We start from the raw sequence: 23,328 nt of genomic DNA, 5'->3' as shown, positions 1-23,328 counted from the left end.
TAGGGCAGTGGTTTCCAAACTGCAGCCATTTGTTTGCCTTTATCCAGCCCTTGGAACACTATTCCTCAAGATGGCACCAATGACTCAGCACTATTCCTCCCACTGATACCATCGATGGGAAACTATTCCCCCCACTGACACCAAGAATGGGGCACTATTCCTCCTACTGAGACCAATGATTGGGCACTATTCTTCCCACTGACATCACTGATGGGGAACTATTCCTTCCACTGACACCCAACGATGGGGCACTATTCCTCCCACTGACACCAATGACTCACACTATTCCTCCAATTGACACCAATAATAAGTAATTGTTCCTCCTGCTTATACCAATGATGAGTCATCATTCCTTCCACTGACACCAATGAAGGGGGCACTTTTGCTCTCACTAGCACCAACAATGGGGCAATATTCTTCCCACTAGTACCAAAGATGGGGCACTAATTCTCCCACTGACAGCAGTGCAGGGGGCACTATTCCTTCCACTGATATCAACAATAGAGCACTATTCCTACCATGAATACCAAAGATGGGGCACTATTACTCTTACTGATACCAACAATGGGGCACTATTACTTCTTCTAACGATGGAGCAGCGTTTGCTCCCACTGACACTGGAGCATGTTCTACTCCCACTGGCCACAGTCTGGCACCCCCTAAAGTCTGAAGGACAGTAAATTGGGCCGTTGTCTAGAAAGTTTGGAGATCCCCGCTCTAGGGTAAAAAAATTTGAGAAAGGCAGATGTAGACATTTGAATGGCTGTGCTGCGCAGATAGGTACTTTGTCATCTGCATTCAAAGATATGGTGTATAAGGTATGGGGATATGGTATATAATTATATATGCATCCATTTGATAGTGGTAAATGTTACCAGGATAGAATAGCCAACCCAGAGGCTGAAACAAGCTCACTGGATGCCTGGATAATACACATTCAAAATAGATATGCTTCAAAGCTGATTAAGTATAGTACAGTCAATAGAATTTCTGACCCTTTCTTACTCTGTGTGAAACTAAGCCAGACCATACATTATGCAATTTTCTTTCCTTCAACCACATTGTTGTATTCTGTCGGTGGGCCATTGAGCCTTCCCCACTGGCAGAATACAATGATCACTGCTGGTGGCTATAGCTGCTGGTAGTGATCGGGTTTAAAAAAAAAAAACAACAGGCTGGTTGTACTCAGAGATGTATAGTAACGAAGTAGAACTACTTAAGTACTGTACTTAAGTACCGAAATGCGGTATCTGTACTTTCCTAGAGTAGAATTTTTTTCTCCTACTTCTACTTTTACTTCACTACATTTTTTCGATGATTTTGATACTTCTACTCCGATATTTTTTTTTTGTGCTGCATAGTTACTCGTTACAATTATAAAAATTACCACTGCCAGAACAGTAGATGGCAGGTTGCATAAAGCTCAAAAAAATGTGTATAATTTCATTTGTAAATCAGCGCATACGAAAATAAAGGCTGTGTATAATAAAAGCTGCTATACCAAATCTTTCCAATAAAAAGAAAATATGAAACAAACAAATAAATGGTGCTACAGCGCTTAACCACCTCCCACCCGGGCCATTGTAGATATACGGCCAGGTGTGAGTCTCGTCCTTCTGAATGGACGTTCCGGAACGTCCTTCAGAAGGAGAGAGATCGCCCCGCCGCGGGCACGCGCAGCGGCGCGATCTCGATGTGCCTGTGTCCCTAGGACACAGAGCAACAAGACTCGGCAGGAGGGCCCTGTGATTGGCCCTCCTGATCACATGACAGCTGTGTCCAATCACAGCCGTCATGTAATGTCAATACAGCCGTTGTAACGGCTTCGATCTCTTCTCCTCCTGACAGATCCTGTCAGTGAGAAGAGGATCTATTCTGCAGCCGGGGTGATGAGTGAGTATTTCTGATTACTCACTGATCACAGGGGGGGTCTGTGCTGGTAATCAGATGATTGATTACCAGTGCAGCCCTGTGGGGAGGGGGTGCCACTAGAGCCACCAGGGATGCCCACCCATGACCACCAGGGATGCCCACCATGGCCACCAGGGATGGCAAGCAGGGCTCAGAGAGCCTGCCAGTGGTGCCCCCCTATCAGTGCTGCCCACCAATGCCATCTATCAGTGCTGCCCACCAGTGCCCGTTATTGCCATCTATCAGTGTCGCCCACCAGTGCCCATTATTGCCCACCAGTGCTGCCTATCAGTGCCCATCAGTGCCCCTCATCAGTGCCGATCAGTCCCACCCATCAGTGCCACCTATCAGTGCCCATCAGTGTCGCCTATCAGTGCCCATCAGTGCCGCCTATCAGTGCCCATCAGTGCCACCGTTCAGTCTCCATCAGTGCTGCCTATCAGTGCCCATCAGTGCTGCATATCAGTGCCCACCAATGCTGCATATCTGTGCTATCTATCAGTGCCACATATCAATGCCCATCAGTGCTGCATATCAGTGCTACCTATCAGTGCCCATCAGTGCTGCATATCAGTGCCACCCCATCAGTGCGAACCCCATCAGTGTCTCCTCATCAGTGCCTGTCAGTGCGGCGTCATCAGTGTTCATCAGTGCAGGAAAAAACGTATCCATTTACAAAATTGTATAACCTAAACAAAAAAACTTTTTTTTTTTTTTTCAAACTTTTCGGTCTTTTTTTATTTGTGCACCAAAAAAGAAAAAACCTGTTTAAATACCACCAAAAGGAAGCTCTATTTGTGGGGAAAAATTACACAAATTTGGTTTAGGTACAGTGTTGCATGACCGCGCAATTGTCATTCAAAATGCAACAGCGCTAAAAGCTGAAAATTGGTCTGGGAAGGAAGGGGGTTTAAGTGCCCAGTATTGAGGTGGTTAAAGTGCATCAAGAAACTACTAACAAACACAGGTTAATCATTTGAATAAATCATTTGAAATAATAAAAAACAATATGATGTTCAAACTTTTGACTTCTTTCTTTAATAACTACATAACACAGTACTTGTACTTCTACTTTCAGTACTTGAGTAGAATTTTTTTTTCAAAACTACTGGTACTTTTTACTTTTAGTACTTAAGTAGCACATTTTTTGAAAAAACTACTTGCAATACTTAAGTAAAAATAATGTTGAATACTTTAGTACTTCTACTTAAGTAACTTTTTCTGCGAGCACTTCCACTTCTACTCAAGTCACTTTTTGATCGAGCACTTGTACTTACTCAAGTAGAAATTTCGAGTACTTTATACAAGTCTGGTTGTACTGAAGTTGATCTAAATGCACTCCAGCGATGGCTATATGATATTTCTCAGGGTGGGTTTCCTAATGGGAACAACCCTAGATAATGTGATCACTTTTAGCCTCCATCAGAAGCCCATGTGAGAGGGCGATAACACAGGAGCACCATTAGGTGATAGGGACAGAGCATTGTCACCCTATAACAGGAAGTGTTTGGACAAGGACTTTCATGGCAGGATCACCAGGGATTATTTCAAAGAAAGATGAAAATTTAAGTGATTGAGTTTACATTGCTTTGATTTGATGAGACCAGAGTAGAGCCATTGACAAGAAGGACAATGGGATCTGAATATACTTATGAATTCTTCCATTTTTCCCTCACAGGAAGAGCTCGAGGCACTGAAGAATGCTCTCAGTTACAACACTGCGGACCCTGGCCTGTGGCTTTCTGATAACACAAAAATGAGATTCTGTTCATTAAATGAGGAACACAAATAAAAGGTAATCCTAGAAAGGGACAATCTCATAAAAGACAAATAGAGAGTTGGCCAGAGTAATGTTGCATTTTTTTTTAACAGAAGCCAGGGCACTACATGCCCCCAATTTATGTCATGAATGTCAGCCGGTCAACAGGGTCTGTGAACAGACTTGCTTTTTTATCTGTCACAAAACCTCCAGCAGCACTGAATGCCCGTTCAGAAAGCACGCTGGATGGAGGGCAGCCCTGCAGCTTTATTGCATACTGGGCAAGTTCTGGCCAGTGTTCTATTCTCATGACCCAGAAACCCAGTGGATCGTCAACTGGAAAACTCTCCATGTCTGTTTTCACCCCTAGATAATCTTTCACTGTATGATGCAGACGCTACCAATGGGATCTTGATGCTGATAGCCCTGGGTGCCAAGAACTAAAAATATTTTGAAATGTATCACTGAAGCGGACCCCTTCTCCACCACTCCTCCTTTGACCAACAGAAGCCTCAAAACTATCTTTTCCATGAGACTGTAACCTACCAGAGTCTGGAAAGGCATCACATAAACTCCTCTTTAACCACTTGCCGACTGCCCCATGTAGATTTACAGCGGCAGGGCGGCTCAGCTGCGCATAATCATGTACATGTACGTGATTATGTGCAGGCCCTCTCGGCGGCGTGCGCACGCTGCCGGAGCTGCGCACCCTCTGCGATTAGACACAGCGGGAGCCAGACCACAAGAGTAGCGGGCATGATCGCTGCCAGCCTCCCGCGATCTTCAGAGAAACTGACAGGAGAGCCGTCTGCCTATGTAAACAAAGCAGGCGGCTTTTCTGTGAGACAGGCACACAGAGATCATGTGTTTCAGTATTAACCCCTTTCCTGCCAGTGTCATTTATACAGTAACAGTGCATATTATTTAGCAATGATTACTGTATTAATGTCAATGGTCCACAAAAAGTGTCAAAAATGTCAGTCAGGGGTCAGATCCGTCCGCCGCAATGTCGCAGTTCCGCTAAAAATTGCTGATCACCGCCATTATTAATAAAATAAATAAATATAAAGTCCAAAAATCTATCCCGTAGTTTGTAGATGCGATAACTTTTGCGCAAACCAATTAAAATACGCTTTTTGGAAATTTCTGTTTACCAAAAATATGTAGCAGAATACAAATTGGCCTAAACTGATAAAAAAAAATTTGATTTTTTAAAAAATTTTTTATTGGGAATGTTATATAGCAGAAAGTAAAAAATATTGTGTTTTTTTTTCAAAATTGTCGCCTCACTAGACCCCACCAATCCTAACAACCTAAGACCCATCTCCTTACTCCCTTTTGCCTCTAAACTCCTTGAATGTCTAGTCTACAACCGACCGAGCAAGCACCTCATTGAGAATAACTTTCTCAATCCCCTTCAGTCTGGATTTTGCCGCCAACACTCCACAGAAACTTTTCTCCTAAAGATTCTAAAGTCGCAAATGCTTACTAACAGCTAAAACCAATGGTCATTTCTCAGTACTCTTACTCTTGGACCTCTTCACTGCCTTTGATACAGTTGACCACCCCCTCCTCCTCAAAATACTCAATTTGCTTGGTCTCTGTGGCTGTGCTCTCTGTTGGTTCGAATCTTACCTATCTCACCGCACCTTCAAATTCACGTACAACTCCACTTACTACTCTGCAACTCCTCTTACCGTTGGGGTCCCCAAAAGTTCTGTCCTTGGACCTCTACTATTCTTGATCTACACCTCCTCCCTGGGTTAGCTAATAGCCTTACACTACCATTTCTATGCTGATGACACCCAAATCTATCTCTCTACCCCTCAGCTTACCCCATCACTTTCCCCCCGCATCACTGAATTACTAACAGACATATCAGCCTGGAAGTCACACCACTTCCTCAAACTGAATCTATCTAAAACTGAGCTCATAATATTCCCTACCCCATGTGCCCCTTCCCCTGAATTCTCTGTCAAGATCAATGGCACAACTACAAATCCTTCCATACATGCCAGGGTGCTAGGGGTAACCTTGGACTCTGCACTGTCCTTTCAGGCCCACATCCAATCCCTGTCCAAATCATGCCTGAACCTCCGCAACGTCTCTAGAATACGCCCCTTTTTAACAAACTATACCATCAATTCACTCCCTGGTTATCTCTCGCCTCGACTACTGAAACTCCTTCCTCATTGGATTACCTTTACATAGACTATCCACGCTTCAGTCCATAATGAATGCTGCTGTAAGACTCATCCACCTTACCAACCTTTCAGTGTCCTCCACCCCTCTCTGCCAATCTCTCCACTGGCTTCCATTCACCCAACAAATACAATTCAAAGTACTAACAATAGTTTACAACACTAACCACAACTCTGCCCCCAGCTACATCACTAACCTGATCTCAAAATATTAACCAAGCTTCTCTCTTTGATCCTCCCAAGACCTCCTGCTCTTAAGCTCCCTTGTCACCTCCTCCTATGCTCGCCTCCAGGATTTCTCCAGAGCTTCTTTAATGTTTTTTAGACTGGAGTTTAGTCCTTCATTAATGGGAGCAGCATGTATTATGTAATGTGTTTAAACTTCTTTCCAACTGAGTGTTCTATTTGGACTTTCTTTTAGGAAATATGTCTAATCGGACGCCAATCTCAGAAGTCACTTTGGTTGGGTTTCCAGGGGCTCCGGAATACTTAGACTCCTCAATATCCGCTATAATGTTTCTTGTATATATTATTTCTCTTGTTGCTAATGGGAGCGTCATACTTTTGGTCGCATTTAGCATACACTTACACCATCCCATGTACCTGATTATTGCCAACCTCTCTGCATCCGATCTCTTGTTCGACACAGCTACTTTACCAAAAATAATCGCCAAGTACTGGTTTGGAGCTGCCCAGATGCCCTTCGGGGCTTGTCTTTTTCAGATGTTCTGCGTCCATTGTTTTGGGACTGTTGATTCTTTTCTCCTTTTATTAATGTCCGTGGATCGTTACGTTGCAATTTGCTATCCTTTAAAGTATGCTGCTATCATTAATGTTAGAAAGATTGCTCTAGCTTGCGGCCTTTGTTGGGTGGTTTTAGGGCCTTCCACCATTATAGTTATCACCGCTAGGATTTCACAAATAGTCCTTTGTGACCGAGACAAAATCAACACGTTGTTCTGTACTCATACAGCCATCTCAGCTCTGTCGTGTACGGACGTGTCACCTCTCAGGGTGGTGGCTTTCACATCCGCACTGGTTGTCCTTTTGGCATGTCTGGCACTTATTATCATTTCCTATATTCTGATCATAAGAGAACTATCATTAACTCACTCCGAAAACTGGCAGAAGGCATTTTATACCTGCACCACACACCTCCTGGTCATCTCTCTGTATTATGTGCCTCGAGTCTTTGTCTACATTATAACTAATACAACGGTACTGAAAACTCAAAATGAAATCAACGTTGTTCTCCTCTGTCTTTATTCATTTGTGCCACACTTGGCCAGTCCGATAATATATTTTCTAAGAACAAAGGAAATCACACAGACTTTACGCAACGTTCTGAGGAAGAAGGTTAGATCTTTTCAGCCACTGAACTACTGACATGAAGCAAATCACAACTGAAAAGTAATTCCTCATGTCAAGAGGGTTCCAAATGACCTCCATTATTGCTTCTAAACAGAAATTTTACAGAAATATTCACATGACTCTGGGGGTGGAGCTTTTACCAGAGGGCATCACTATTCAATTGTGTCTACAGCAGTGAGATGTCTAAATACAGCCCTGGTCCTTCAAAATTTGGTTACAATTTTTTGTTTACCATGGAGATGTTAGCGGGGCCCTAATTCGCAGGCAGCAATGGTAATGAGGGCTAAGGGCCCAATTCATCATCTTCCTGCAACAGGAATGAGATAGGGTTCCATGTACCTATAAAATGGAAGAACGCCACCATCTAAGTCACTCGCATGCTCCCACCTCCAGAAAGTAATGGATGTCCACATGGTTATACATTTCAGTGGTTTACTGTCAACATGAACAGAGTGTGTCATTCCTTGCTATACACAATTATGCCTCTTTCTCCTTGCGCCTGATATAAGTAACATTGCACAATCTAAACTTGATTTTAACACAAGTATGTCAGCCAGCGCTCTCAGTTCCCTTACTGTAGGTTCCCTTAGATCAGTGACCTCCAAACTGCAGCCCGGAGGCCAGATATGACCCTTTGCTTGCCTTTATCTGACCCTTGAGACACTATTTCATCCACTGACACCAATAATGAGGCACCATTTGTAACGCTCCTGCGTTTCATGTATGGTGTGGATTTTCAGCTGCAGAAATATTCCACTTCAGTAGTCATGTAAGAGAGATGCTGAGATACCATTCCCAACCTCAATGACTCATCATGTGTGGAAGGTCTTAATTCAGCTAGTAAATACACACACTCAACAAGCTGGTTCCTAGAGTGACTTTATGTATGTAGTAACACAGTGATGAAGATTTAAGAGACAGGTTGAGTGGAGGTGGTAGGTGACAGACACTTGAAGGTAAGACAGTAGCAGATGGATGCAGGTAGGTTTAGCAATCATGTATGGTAGCAGATGACAGAGTAGCAGGTGGACATACAAGAGTGATCAACCCAGTGCAGGAATAAGTAGCAGTAGTCTTAAGAGCTAGCAATCTAGATATGCAGATATGATAAATAGTCTTTACTATGCAGAGCTAGATAGTGTAAGCTTAGTATAAGTTTATAGAGGGTTCCCCTGCGGGGAATTTAGCACTAATAGCAATACAGCCGAAGGTTGGTTCAGGAGGAGCGGATGATCCGGGAGCGGGATGCAGTGATCAGCGCAGCGAGGTTCCTTCAGCGAGGTATGCTTGCAAGCACGAAAGCTTCAAGCCAAGTTAGCATCCAGGTAAGGGTGTTTGAACGAACACATGTGAGTGAGAACCGGCGCTTTAAATAGCCATCTAGTCCGGCGCTGAGTGATGACAGCTTCAGTCTTAAAGGTGTATGCGCACCTTTCCAAAAGAGAATGGTGGGGCGCATACACTTGTGAAAAGAGTAATTTAGGGTACCAAAGGTACCGGAACATTACAATACCCCCCCCTTAAGGCCGGCTCCTGAAGGCCTCTGGAGCTGGTTTGTCTGGGTACTTCGCATGAAAATTGCGGATTAATCTAGAGGCATGTATGTCAGAGGTGTTTAGCCAGGTGTCGTCTTGGGGCCCATAGTTCTTCCATCTAACCAAGTACTGAAGTCTTCTTCTGTAGATACGAGAATCCAGAATCTCTTTTATCTCGTATTCTTCTCCACCTTCAACTTGTACAGGAGGCGGAGGTGGAATATTAGGCCTTATTCCTTGGTCCGGAACATGGGGCTTCAGTAGCGACACATGGAAAATGGGATGGATTTTTAGGTCTATTGGCAATGTAAGCTGTACTGCAGCTTTTCCAATAAGTTTTTTGATTGGGAAATGTCCCAAGAACAGAGGTCCAAGCTTTTTGCTAGGGATCTTCAGTCTTAAATTTTTTGTTGAGAGCCAAACGAGGTCCCCGATAGTGTACTGTGGAGAAGGTCTTCTGCGAAGATCATAGTACTTCTTTTGTTGACTGTGAGCGTGTGCAATGGTAGTATTTAATAAACCCAGAGAATCCTTTATTTGGGTAAGATAGTCTGAGGCTACTGGGTTGTTTGAAGGAAGGATGCGTGGTGGAAGAATAGAGGGATGAAACCCATAGTTCAAGTAGAACGGACTCTGCTTGGTTGTACTGTGGGTTGCGTTGTTGTAGGCAAATTCTGCCAGAGGGAGAAGATCCACCCAATCATCCTGTTGGTAAGAAGTGTAACAACGTAAATACTGCTCGATGCATTGGTTGACTCTTTCAGTCTGTCCGTTGGTCTGCGGATGGTAAGGAGAAGTGAGCTTCCGCTCGATCCATAGTATGTGACATAGTTCTTGCCAGAACTTAGAAATAAATTGGGATCCACGGTCAGACAGGAGAGTTTTTGGGATACCATGTAATCTAAAGACATGTTTCATCAGGAGTTCTGCCGTTTGTTTGGACGAAGGTAGTCTGCGAATAGCAATGAAATGTGCCATCTTTGTCAGATGGTCCACTGACACCAAGATGGTATTAAATCCTTTGGAAAGAGGCAATTCTACGATGAAGTCCAAGGACAAAACTTCCCATGGAGTTTGTAGTATTGGTAGACTGCATAGTAGACCGGATGGTCTCGTAGTGTCAATTTTGGACCTGGCACAGACATTGCATGAAGAGACGAATTTTTGTATAGATGTTTTCATGTCAGGCCACCAGAATTGCCGGGAAATCAAATTAAGAGTCTTTGTCATACCCATATGTCCTGCCATAGGCACATCATGCGATAATTCCAAGATCTTGGTGCGTAGGGTAGGTGGTATGTAAAGTTTGTCGTTGTAGTAGAGGAAGCCTTCTGCATCAGTATTAAGTTGTGGTGGGGGTGAATCCAAACTTATACCATGCAAAACCTCTTCCTTCAAGGAACGGACAACTCCAATAATGCGTTTGTGAGGTATTATAGGAACGGAAGGGATTTCAAAGTAGTTTTCTTCAGTTAGTCGTGATAGTGCATCCGCCTTTTTGTTCTTATCTGCAGGTGTGTAAGTCACCAGGAAGTTAAACCTTAGAAAGAATAGTGACCATCGTACCTGTCGGTGCGAGAGAGTTTTGTTAGTCTGAAGATATTGGAGGTTTTTATGGTCCGTGTATATTATTATTGGTAATTGGGTGCCTTCGAGTAAATGTCGCCAATTCTCCAGAGCCAATTTTATAGCAAGCAGTTCCTTTTCACCCACGGGGTAATTTATCTCGGGACTGCTTAGGGATTTAGAAAAAAAGGCGACTGGATGAAGTGGTGAAGTGTGGGTTGGTCGTTGGGAGAGTATTGCTCCTACTGCCATGTTTGACGCATCTACCTCCAGAATGTATTGGAGGGATGGGTCTGGATGGCGTAATATGGGAGCGGAAGTAAACCTTGTCTTTAACAAGTGAAAAGCTTTATTGGCTTCTTCTGACCATTTGAATGGTTTTTTATGCTAGTGAGCTGTGTGAGGGGTCTCACAATAGCAGAAAAGTTTTTAATGAACTTCCTGTAGAAATTTGAAAATCCCAGGAATCGCTGTAGCGCCTTGCGTGTGGTTGGTGTAGGCCAATCCTGAATGCAGGATATCTTACTCATGTCCATCTCGATTCCTGTTTTGGATATGATGTAGCCTAGAAAGAGTACCTCGTCTTTATGAAACAAGCATTTCTTCAGTTTCACATAAAGATTATGTGCAAGCAATCTCGATAATACTAGTCTTACATGTCTTATGTGTTCAGACAGGGATCGTGAATATATAAGTATATTGTCCAGATATACCACAACACAGACATCTAGTAAGTCTTTAAAAATATCGTTTATAAATCGTTGGAAAACTGCAGGGGCGTTGCATAGCCCGAATGGCATCACAAGATATTCGAACAATCCGTATCTGGTTCTGAATGCAGTCTTCCACTCGTCTCCATCACGGATTCGAATGAGATTGTATGCTCCTTTCAGGTCCAATTTTGAAAAATAGGTAGCTCCACGCACCTGCTCAATGAGCTCAGGGATAAGCGGTAAAGGATAGCGATCTTTTATTGTAATAGCATTCAATTTCCTGTAGTCGATGATAGGTCTGAGACTTGAGTCCTTATTGCGAACAAAAAAGAGTCCTGCTGCTGTGGAAGAAGTGGAAGGTCTAATAAAACCTTTTTCCAAATTCTCATCCAAATAGGTTTTGAGATGGGCAAGTTCATCCTGTGAAAGAGGATAAACATGACCGAACGGCAATTTGCTATTTGGGAGTAGATCAATGCTACAATCATAGTCTCGATGAGGAGGTAATGCTTGAGCATTTTTCTCAAGAAAAACCTCCGAAAGATCCTGATAACATAGTGGTGCAATCTCATCTGTCACCATAGACAGAATCTTCCCGGAAGACGGGAGGTTACACGTATCCTCGCAATAGCAAGAGAGGAAGGCCAAGGACCGTTCCTTCCAATCTATGGTTGGTTGGTGTGTGTGTAACCAGGGAAGTCCCAACACAATGGGAAAGTGGGGTGAAGGTATTAAATCGAAGGTAGTAGTCTCCCTATGAGACTCATTAATAGTGACTAGAAGTGCTTGTGTCTGATCGGTGATTGGACCAGAGGATAACGGAACACCGGTAATAAAACTTACTGAGACAGGTTTAAGTTTAGAAATAATAGGAATTTTATTTGAAGCAGCAAAACATATATCAATATAATTTCCACAAGATCCTGTGTCAATCATGGCCTTAGTAGTAATCCTGTTCTGGTCCCACTGTAATGTCAAACAAACAAAAATGTAAGGGTTAGTGAATGAAGTTGTCAATCCCCCTAGGAGGACATGTGAACACTCACCCTTCTTTTTGTTGACTAGGGGACAGACATTTATCTTGTGATCCGGGGATGCACAGTACAAGCAGAGATTTTCATATCGTCTTTTGGCTTTTTCCATAGTTGATAGCGGTGGGCGTATGGTTACTACCTCCATAGGAACGGGGTTAACGGCCGGAATCCGAGAGGAAACGGATAATGGCATTCCCATTTTCTCAGCCTTTCTTTCTCGTAGTCTTCTATCTATGGTAATACTGAGTTGTATTAATGCATCCAGGGTTTTTGGTAGATCCGCTCGGGCGAGTTCGTCCTTAACGGCTTCTGATAGGCCAAGCCTAAATTGAGTTTTCAGAGATGCATCATTCCATTCTGAATCAAGGGTCCATCTCTTGAATTCCGCGACAAAGTCTTCTACAGGCCTCCTTCCTTGTTTCAAGGATCTTAATTGAAGATCGGCAGTACTCTGCCTATTGGGGTCATCATAAGTACCCAAGGTTTTTGTTCTGGTGTTCTCAATTAAGTTGTCTTTGTAAGGCAGTGCAACATGTCATATGCTAAGTAGCAGGGGAGCAGTCCCTCTGCATCAGGTCTCTCAGCTCACAGTCCGCTAACCCTTCGGGATGTCCTAGAGTGACCCTTCTCAAAGACCTTACATGGACAGCCTGGATCATTGTCCCCTGCTTGAGTTTATACAATCCTTCTAGTGTTCCTTTGCACCACTGGGTGTGGACTCCCCTACGCCTTATCCAGGAAGGAGTTCTCCACTGTAATGCAGAAGTTTGAGGCAACTTGCTGACCACAGAGACAATAAGCAAATTTCATGCCTTCCTCTCCAGAATACTTGTTTGACATGCCTGCAGCTGAAGCAGCCTCAGACACTTCTCCTATGAAGACTTCATCTGAAGACTTCATCTGATAAAGAGTCTCACAGATTCGTGCTAGATGATTTTGTTCTGGAGGAGTCAGAGACAGCTGCCATGGCTGCCAGGATTAAAGAGATCATAATGTATTTTTATTGAGGCCAGGACTCTGTGCAGGCCAGTCAAGTTCCTCCACCCCAAACTTACTCATCCATGTCTTTATGGACCTTGCTTTGTGCACTGGTCCAAATCATTTGGTGGAGGGGGGATTAAGGTGTGGGGTTGTGTTTCAGGGGTTGGGCTTGGCCCCTTAGTTCCAGTGAAGCAAACTCTTAAAGCGGTTGTAAACCCTAAAAAATAAAAAAAAATAAAAAAAAACCTGCAAGACAAAGGCATAATGGGCTAGTATGCATCACATACTAGCCCATTATGTGTAACTTACCTTAGAACGAAAGCCCCCACACGGACTCCCGGACATCGCTGCGGGCGCTGCCATGATCCCTCGCCGTCTCTTCCGGGTTCGGCGGCTCCGGCGCGGTGATTGGCCGGAAGAGACGGCTCCGGCGCGATGATTGGCCGGAGCCGCGATGACGTCACTCCCGCGCATGCGCGCGGGAGTGATTTTTCCGGCAAGGTCCCGGAAAATTAATTGAAGGTCCCCCCGGACCTTCAGAGCGCATGCGCCGCGCGCTTATTATAGGCTTACCTGTAGGTAAAAGTGTCAAAAAGCGGGATACTACCGCTTTAAGGCGTCAGCATACCAAGACATTTTGGACAATTTCATGCTTCTAACTTTGTGGGAACAGTTTGGAGATGGCCTCTTCCTTTTCCAACATGACTGCGCACCAGTGCACAAAGCAAGGTCCATAAAGACATGGATGAGTGAGTTTGGGGTGGAGGAACTTGACTGGCCTCAACCCGATAGAACACCTTTGTGATGAATTAGAGTGGAGACTGCGAGCCAGGCCTTCTCGTCCAAATCAGTGCCTGGCCTCACAAATGCACTTCTGAAAGAATGGTCAAACATTCCCATAGACACTCCTAAACCTTGTGGATGGCCTTCCCAGAAGAGTTGAAGCTGTTATAGCTGCAAAGGGTGGGCCAATGCAATATTGAACCCTACGGACTAAGACTGGGAATGCCATTAAATTTAATTTGCGTGTAAAGGCAGGCGTCCCAATACTTTTGACAATATAGCATATATTGGGTTATTTTAAACAATGTACATTTTTATGCAATACCTAGAGAAAATCATCGACATACAAAATACAAATTCTGCTTTATATCTAAGTGAGCTGACACTCAGGGAAGTCAATTGTTTAGTATATGGATGTCTTGTTTTGTGTTTTATAATATTATATGATATAAAAAAAAAAAAATAATGATGCAATTTAAAAATATCAATAAAAACGTATACAATGTTTTCTTATTTTTCTGATTCTGTGTGTGTGTTTTTAATTTTTAAATAACAAGATGGACTTTAGTGGCACAACACAGTTTACAACCAGCCATAAGTGCCGGTTCACACTAGTACGACTTGTCAGGCGACTTGGTCAGCCTGACAAGTCGTGCACTGTCGCGGTCCATAGTGTAATACAGGAACGGTTCTAATAGGAGCGACACAAGTCGCTCCGACTTAGAAAAAGTGTCCTGTACTACTTCGGGGCGACCTGGAGCGACTTGCATAGACATTCATTTTATGAAGTCCCTGCAAGTCGTGCCGAACTCACGGTGCACGCGACTTCACAGGTCGCCCCCGAAGTCGTGCCGCTGCAGTGTGAACCGGCACTAGGTTTTTGTAAAAAGTATATACATTTTTAATAATTTCAGTTTAGGACTTCCGGTTCCGGCGCCGCATGGAGTAGCTGGTTCCTGAGCAGCTCCCGCGGAGTGCCCCAGCAATCCGGCCTGTAAAATCTGCCCATCACCTCCAGCTCGCCTCAGGCAACCCCCATCTGCTTCGGGACATCACCCGGATCCGGCCGCTGCCCGCCTTTCGTCCCGCCATGGAGCGATACCTAGAAAAACTGGCCGCGTAGCCTCCGCGCACGGCCTCTGGTCGCGGCCTACTCCGGAACGGCGGCAGACTCGGCAGCGATGGACACTTCTAAACTGCCAGAGGAAGTCCCCCAGCCACCCATCACGGCAACCTCCTCAGCTCCAGACCCCTCCACTGAGAGGATTGCACAGGTGGTGGTTGCTTTGCTCACCCCCACGATCAAAGCAGCAGTGGAGCAAGCAGTGACTGCAGGCATGGCTGCTATTAGAAAAGAGCTGGAGTCTCACTCCCACCGCCTCAATGAGGCAGAAAGCCGGATCTCCAGTGTGGAGGACGAGATATACCAAATGCAAGGCACGGAACAATCCCAAGACAAAATGAACCGTCTTATCATGGACAAACTGGAAGACCTGGAAAATAGGTCTCGGCGGAGTAACCTGAGATTTATAGGGATTCCAGAATCCGTCCAACCTTCAGCCATTCCTGACATCTGTGCGAGGAATATCCCCGCAGCCCTGGGCATTCAAGGGACCTGCGTTGTGGAACGGGCTCACAGAATGGGTCTCTTCTCGGAAGAACGTAAGACCCCTCGCCCGATCATCGCAAAATATCTGAACTACGCAGACAAATCTGCCATCCTTCAGAAATTCCGCCAAACGCCTCATTTTCAGATCGAAGGTATGAAAATCCTTATCTTTGCAGACTACTCAGTTGAAGTCGCAAAAAAACGTAAGACTTTCCAAACCGTATGCTCTCAGTTACATCAGGAACGCATAAAATTTACCCTGGCCTACCCGGCGACTTTGCGACTTCGTGCCCCGAACGGCAATCAGCTCTCCTTTCAGGATCCCACGGAGGTAGAAAAATTTGTCCGCTCACTCCATCATGGCGAATCTGGTCACAACAATTCGGCTAAATCCCTTTCTTTTTCCAGGCCGGATATTCCTCACAGCCCTAGGAAGGAATCCCCAAAACGGCAACGATACTCCGATGTGGTTAGCTCCGGCCACGCTGGCCCCCCCCCGCTGACGCTGCTCAGGTACTCGTTGTGCTGTTTACTCCTAAGTGGGCCATAGGATCGTTTTCCTCCGGGCCTAGCTCCCGGGTGGCTCCTGCCGTTCGACGGCTGAAATAGTAAGCACGTCCTCTACCCTTGGAGATTTGTTATGTATTATATTGCATTGTTATTATTGTCTTACCTCTTCTGTTCCTATGTTCCTCTTTTTCATATTGCTCTTTATGCCATGGCTGCACTATGCTCGGTCGTAGGTCGCGACCCAGGTTTCTGCAGACACGATCATTGCTAGGGCTCACCTTGCCCCGTTTCGTGTCTGGAGGCACACTTGGGGAGCTGTGCTCCATCGCATACACATGCGGAAAAAAGTGGAGTCCTTGCACCTATGTTTATGTCTTTATTGTGTGATTTTGGTTTATCCCACCCAGTTTTCCGGTTTTCCTCTTCCCCGTTCTTTTCTCCCCAGGGGTCAGGCTCCTCACGGTTGCTGCACTTACTTGGCATCCCTTTCCAACCAGGTGGCGGTTTCACCTAATTTGATTACACCTTACTATCCCCCCGATAATGGTTAGATCCTTTTCAGGTTATTGCACGCACCCAACCCCCACGGTTAGATTATGACGCTGATATCCTGGAATGTTAAGGGCCTCAGATCCCCGGCGAAGAGAATGAAAGTCCTGCGGCATCTTAAATGCCTCCGGGCCGATATAGCTCTTATACAGGAATCGCACCTTCCCTCTGCTGACATGGCTCGCATGGAAAAACTTTGGGTGGGCAAGGTGGTGGGATCTGCTGCACTCGGGCGCAAGGCAGGTGTACTCATCCTATTTCACAAGTGTCTCCAGGTTGAAGTTCTTGCGGTGGATGCGGATACAGAGGGCCGCTATGTCTCGGCTCACGTTTGCATCCACAGTAAGGAATTCGTCATCTCTAACGTATACGCCCCTAATGTTTTTGACCAGTCCTTCTATTCAACATTATCCGCACGCACCCTGGCTCTCCCACATGTCCCTCATTTGATGGGGGGCGACTTTAACGCTGTCATGGACCCTGTTCTTGATAAATCGCGGTCCCCTTCCGGGGCACGGCCTGGTTTGGGCGATTCCCCGACACCCCTGGCTACACTAACGGACTCTCTATCAAATTTCGAGTTGGAATCCCAGATGTCTGGCCCTTTTACATTAACCTCACTCCTCCATGCCAAATGGGTTCAACTCCCACCCACACTACGTCATAACCTGCTCCTAAGGGACACGGTTATTGCGTGGAGAGAAGTGAGGAAACTTTTAAAACTGCCCCTATACTTCTCCAAACATCTCCCAATTAGGGGGAACCCTGCTTTTTCCCCCGGCTTGGAACACGCGGTCTATAAAGGATGGGAGTCAAAGGGACTGGTCAACTTCATCCAACTCTGCAACCCACAAACTGGACTCTTGCTGTCCTCTGCTGAAATCTCGGAGACACACAATCTGCCACCTTCAGATTTTTTCTACTTGACACAATGCCGACACTTTATTCGTGGCAGGTTATCGAAACCTGACAGCAGGTTCAAACTTTGTCTCATTGACACCCTACTGGACTCTGGCAAGTACACCATCTCAGATATCTACAAACCACTCATCCAACAATGCCCACCTGCCTCCTTTACTTCGTCTGCGTCGAACTGGCTTAAAGACTTCGCAGGTGAGGACACCTTACCCAAGATAATTAGCGGTCTCCGGACCACTCTCGGACTCACCCCTAACTCTACGTGGAAGGAAACACAACTTAAAATTTTCCATAGGGCGCATATCCCCTTCCTATCGGACAAGTCAATTCCGGACGCCCATAAATGTCCTCTTTGCCATGCTGAGCGCCCCTCCCTCTTCCACAAATTTTGGGACTGCCCGCTGATCTCAGCATTCTGGGACCGGGTACTGGCATTCATAGCATCAGTAACCAACTTATCCGCACCAAAAGACCCTCTTCTATTGCTTTTCGGATACTGGGATAAGCGTCTACAGAAATGGTCAAACACTTCAGCTGAACCACCTCGTTACTAGATTCTAACCACCTTGCTCATCGCCAGACGTCTGATATTAAAACAATGGATAGCAACCTCCCCCCCTCTCATATCCATGCTTCGGTCGGAGCTAACCACACTCCACTCCATCGACCGCCTCAACACGGACTTTTCGGCCCCATCTGCGGCCGATGCCTTCAAAGTCAAATGGAACATTTTCTCTAACTACATCTCTAATGCTCTGGACTCTCCCCCTGATGCCTTCACCTTTCAGATTCACGACCCCCCCTCAGATGCAACCCCATTTTAGCCCTCCCCTGCACAAGTCTAGGACATGGATCTTGGGCCCCTCCCTGACCCTGATTTCCCTCCTCCTGCTCACCATGAGGGAACAGGCTGCCCCCAGACCCCCTTATGTGCTGTTGTATTTTTTCTCTGCTTTGTATCTGCATATCCCTGTCATATGTTATGTTAAACTTGAAAATTTAAAAAAAAAAAAAAAAAAAATGAAATCTCATGGAATGTGGATAGGACACGTTGGATGTGTAGGAGAGATTGAAACGGGTCCAGTACAGACAGAATCACGTCGTCGGCAAACAACGTGATCTTGTGCTGGACACCTCTGGAAGCAATGCCAGAGATTAGTGGATGTGATCTAATTTTCTCGGCCAAGGGTTCCATAATCAGTGCGAATATTAAAGGAGATAATGGGCAACCCTGGCGAGTGCCATTCGTGATTTTAAAGGGAGAAGAGAACATGCCATCCACAAAAACATGAGCCGAGGGTGATGAATACAACGCAGTAATCGCTGAATGGATTCGACCTGTAAAGCCAAACTTGTCCAGCACCTGCAACATATACCCCCAATGGACCCTATTGAAGGCCTTCTCTGCGTCCAAAGACAGGAGCAGAGAAGGCCTTTTCGATTTAGAGGATAAATGGAGCAAATTTAGCATACGTCTTGTGGCGTCGGGAGCCTGTCTGCCCTGTATAAAACCTACTTGGTCTTGGTTAACTAGCTTAGGCAAAAGTGTGGAGAGTCTACATGCTAAAAGTTTTGCATAGATCTTTACGTCCACATTTAATAATGAAATGGGACGAAAATTTTGCGGTTTGTTGGGGGACTTGCCAGGTTTGGGGAGAGCAACAATGGTTGCTGCCAGCATTTCAGGGGGGAAGGAGGAGTGATCAGCTGCTTCCCTAAAGATGGACACCAAATGGGGCAGGAGAAGCGGACCGAAGGATTTATAGTATTCCGATGAGAAACCATCGGGGCCAGGGGACTTTCCCGACGGTAGGGAGCCAATAAGCTTCTCAATTTCTTGTGTCGAGATTGGAGCACTGAGGTGCCCCAGATCCTCTTCGGACAAGGAAGGCAGCTCAATGCTCGATAGAAAATCCGTTATTCCAGGTGTCGACGGTTGTGGGGTATTGGGGTCAGACTGTAGATTGTACAAGGATGCATAGTAATGCATAAAAGCATCCTCAATGTCTTTGGGGTTATAAAGTTTATTTTTGCCGTCGGCATCTAGAATGTAGGGTAGTTTCTTTCTCACAATCTTATCTTTCAATTGGGTGGCTAGCAATTTACCTGCCTTATTTCCATGTCCATAAGAATTTGCTTTGAGGGACCTAAAGGCTCTGTCGTGTTGTTGAATAAGTAACAGGCGAAGGTCATGTCTAGCCTGAAAAATGTCTGATTTTATGGAACTAGAAGGGGAGCGTTTGTTCAGGGTGTCTAATGTAGTGATGTTCGTCAGGAGGTCATTTATCTGTTTTTGTCGTTGTTTTTTAGCTCGAGAGCTGAGTTGTGTGAGAATGCCCCTCATGTAAGCCTTGTGGGCGTTCCATAAAATAAAGGGATCCGAGACAGATGAGCTGTTTATGTCAAAGAACTCTCGCAAAGCGGCAGAGAGCTCCAGTTTTAGTTGCGGGTGGGACATGACGTGAACATCATTCCTCCACCTGTTGGCTCTAGTTTCTGCTCCGGATCCCCCCATCACCACAGACACCGGAGCATGGTCCGACCACGTGATTGTATGGATCGTGGATTTGACTATCTTTTGGAGTAGGAACTTATCTACCAAAAAAAGGTCTATTCTCGAGTAAGTTCCATGTACCGGAGAGTAGAAAGAAAAATCTCTCTCAGATGCATGCTGGCAGCGCCAGACGTCGAAGGTGTCAGACTGTAACATGAATTTACAGAGAGTGGGCCTAGTCCCCTTCGAAGTGTGGGCCGAGGTGCAATCTAAGGTGGAGTCGGGAATGGCGTTAAAATCGCCACAAACTATCAAGTGCCCCTGACGAACCCTGGCTATCTTCTTCCAAAGTTTACAAATGTAGCGTATCTGATGAGCATTGGGGAGGTATAGATTAACAATGGTGTATAACACATTATTGATCACACAAATCAAAATAATAAATCTTCCGTTCTCATCACAAATAATTTCCTTCTGCTCAAAGGAGACGGAATCTCTAATCGCAATTGCCACCCCATTCCTTTTCTTAGTAGAGTTAGAAAAAAAGAGATGCGGAAAATGGTGGTTAGAAAAGGAAGGCGGGTTTAGAGAAGAAAAATGGGTCTCCTGTAAGCAGAGGACATCGGCGTGGAGGCGCCTCGCCTCTCGCCATAACATACTGCGTTTGTGAGGGCTGTTTAACCCTTTAACGTTAAACGATGTTACCTGAAAAGACATGTTAACGCTTTAGAGTAGAGACGACAAAGGGATTAGCTCAGCAGGTGAGGTAGTCCTTTGATACTAGTTGCTCGGAGTAACAAAACGTCCAGGGGTTAGCCTGATCTTTGAGAGCACTGTCGGACAACAAGGAAAAAAAAAAACAGAAGAGAAATACTAAACAACAAAACAGATGGAAATAGAGTCAACAATAGATGCAACCCAGGAGGATGCAAATGACCCGTTAAGGGCAAAAATGTGGTGGAAGGTTGTTCCCACACCATAAAAAAGGACGATTCTATACGAATCCGGGCGGTCAATCTTGAAGAACCGCTAATGAAACGGGGGTCCAAATAGAAAAAGAAAATGCAAAAAGTCATACTGCAGGGCTTACCAGTCCTGAACAATAATCGTAAGTGGTTACGGGCAGCAGGATCAGCCCATGTTATCTTCCTGGTGGTGTTGCGGTGCCCGAGGGGTACTTGTCGAATGGGAGCGTGCATCGGACTGCGGATCAAGTATCTTACAATCCTGGAGCAGACGGATGCCCCTCTTTAATGTGGATACCCAGTGTGTGGAACCTTTATACGTGATCATCAATTTGGCCGGGTAAATCCACCGATAAGGAATACGATGGTTGAGGAGGGGTTTGGTAATTGTCGCCAGCTGACGACATTGCTGCATCGTGTATGCAGACAAGTCTGCGAATAAGGAAGGATCTGCCATGCACGCTGGACTTGAGTCCTTATTTCTGGCCACTGTTAGGAGTTGTTCCTTGATGTGGAAAAAGTGAATGCGGGCGATAGTATCCCTGGGAGCATGTGGTTTGGTTTTGGTAGTCGGTGAATTCTATCCACCACCAACTCCTCCAACGGTATTTCAGGAATGGCATTCTTGAGGATATTGACCATAAAATGTTTAAGATCTGGAGGCTTCACCGACTCCGGGATACCGCCGATCTTAACGTTGTTGCGTCGCGATCTATCCTCTAAGTCGGCCAATTTTAGTTTGATTTTGTGGATTTCCTCATCTCTCTCATTATGTGAGTCGACCATCTCTTTGAATGTAGAAGCAAATTCGCCCATTTTATGCTCAATGTGGGTCACCCGTTGGTCAATTTCTGCCACTTCAGATTTAAAGTGGCGGGCCAGCGTAAGAATGTCGGCGTGGATCGTGGTGTGTAGAGAAACCAGCATATCTTTCAATATTGTGTCCATCACCGGTTGATTAGAGGTAGGGAATTCAAGGATTGAGTCCTGCAATTCCCTAGTAGTATCCAGGGAGGAGGTGGATGTCTCCAACATTTTGGAATGTTTATCATCATGTAGTTTAGGTTTAGTTTTAGCCGGGCTAGAGGACATTGAAGAGGCGCTGGATCTGGCATCACCTGAATGTTGATGTGATTGAGAACGGTCACCATTAGGGTTGTCCGAGAAAACTCGTCGGTCCGATGGACCAGGAGGAGAGTCACGAGATCCAGTAGGGGATCCATGCAGTTGGAATTTGTGTGGCTTATGGAAAAAGTCAGTCATTTTGCCAGGTCTAGACATCCCCTTCCTCTTCTTAGAAGACATAATCAGGCACACAAAGATATGATAAGGCCAGATAGGAGAAAATTGAGGTCCTGCTGCAGTAGTGTGACTGGCTTACCCGCAAGCTGGCGCTTCAGCAGTGCATGTTATTTACGGGTATTCTGTATTTGCCAGGTCTAGAAATGTATGGTGTCAAAGGAGAACAAAAGATAGTGTCCCACTATGTAGTTGGTAGAGACCAGAGTTCAAAGCCTAAGATGAAGCTGTAACGTTTGTAGGAGAAGGAAAGGTGGCCCGTGGTAGTCACCTAAGGGGAGGCTAAGAGTCCCGCAGCCCGGTGGAAAGGGTGAGTTGCACTGGCTTACCGAGTGATCGGCGGGTGAGTGAGAGTCCCGGTGCTGAGCAGGTCTGATGAGCCTCAGTGCAGGGATATTCCGGTTCAGGGCCGCTTCTGGGAGAGTGGTTATGGAGCGGGAAGGCCCGGGTCCAGGGCCAGTCCACTGCACGTCCTTACAGGCAGCCGCCCGCAAGGTGATCGCCGGGGTTGCCCAGCGTCCTGCGCTCTCAAGTCGGGAACCGGTGGTGTAGATCTACCGAGCCCCCTCTCCTTCAGATGCCCGGAGGACGGGCGGGTCGTGACTCGCAATGCAGCCGGGCCGCGCCTCTCAGGAAAGGCCGCGGCTCGCCCGTCCGCCAGGCTGCACTGATTAGCGGGAGGCAATCCGGCCGGATCTGCTCCAAAAAGATCCCCAATCCTTTCCGGTAGGGAACCGGGTCTTGTGGGCACCTGGTCAGGGCTATCTGAGACCTGGAGACCGGAGAATGGATGTAGATTTCAGTCGGTTAGTGCGGAGCTCAGTCCTAGACGTCTTGCTCCATCGGCTTCCGGTCACGCCCCCCTTGTTTTTATTTTTTTTTATTAGTAATGGCGGCGATCAGCGATTTCTATCGGGACTGCGACATTGTGGCGGACAAATCTGACACCCCGTGACACTTTTTGGGGACCAGTGACATTAACTGGTTCCTGACCGATTTACTGCGGCACTGTGGCTCTGCTGCGCAAATCTACGTAGGTCTACGTCAGTCGCGCGCCAGGCAGCTAGGGGGCGAGCGTGCGCATCGCCAGCTGGGCGATCCCGCCCCCACTCGACAGCGGGGAAGCCGAT

The 23,328-nt window shown here is 45.9% G+C and overlaps 1 protein-coding gene and 1 long non-coding RNA gene across 2 annotated transcripts in view; one reads left to right on the top strand and one right to left on the bottom strand.

Annotated features, from left to right (window-relative positions):
- LOC309547181 overlaps window positions 1-23,328 on the bottom strand; it is a 683,824-nt gene that overhangs the window by 565,146 nt on the left and 95,350 nt on the right. The window lies entirely within an intron of this gene.
- Window positions 6,298-7,257, top strand: LOC309547176 (olfactory receptor 1M1-like; the record flags this gene model as incomplete). The annotated part of the gene is made up of 1 exon (XM_082246964.1): window positions 6,298-7,257. One exon carries the CDS (start codon window positions 6,298-6,300, stop codon window positions 7,255-7,257), a length of 960 nt encoding a protein of 319 aa, XP_082103090.1.

The sequence above is a fragment of the Pelophylax lessonae genome (assembly GCF_965119305.1).
Source record: "Pelophylax lessonae genome assembly, chromosome: 2".
Classification (NCBI taxonomy): domain Eukaryota; kingdom Metazoa; phylum Chordata; class Amphibia; order Anura; family Ranidae; genus Pelophylax; species Pelophylax lessonae.
The sequence above is the reverse complement of the archived record's forward strand: the minus strand, read 5'-3'. Positions and strand labels throughout refer to the sequence as shown.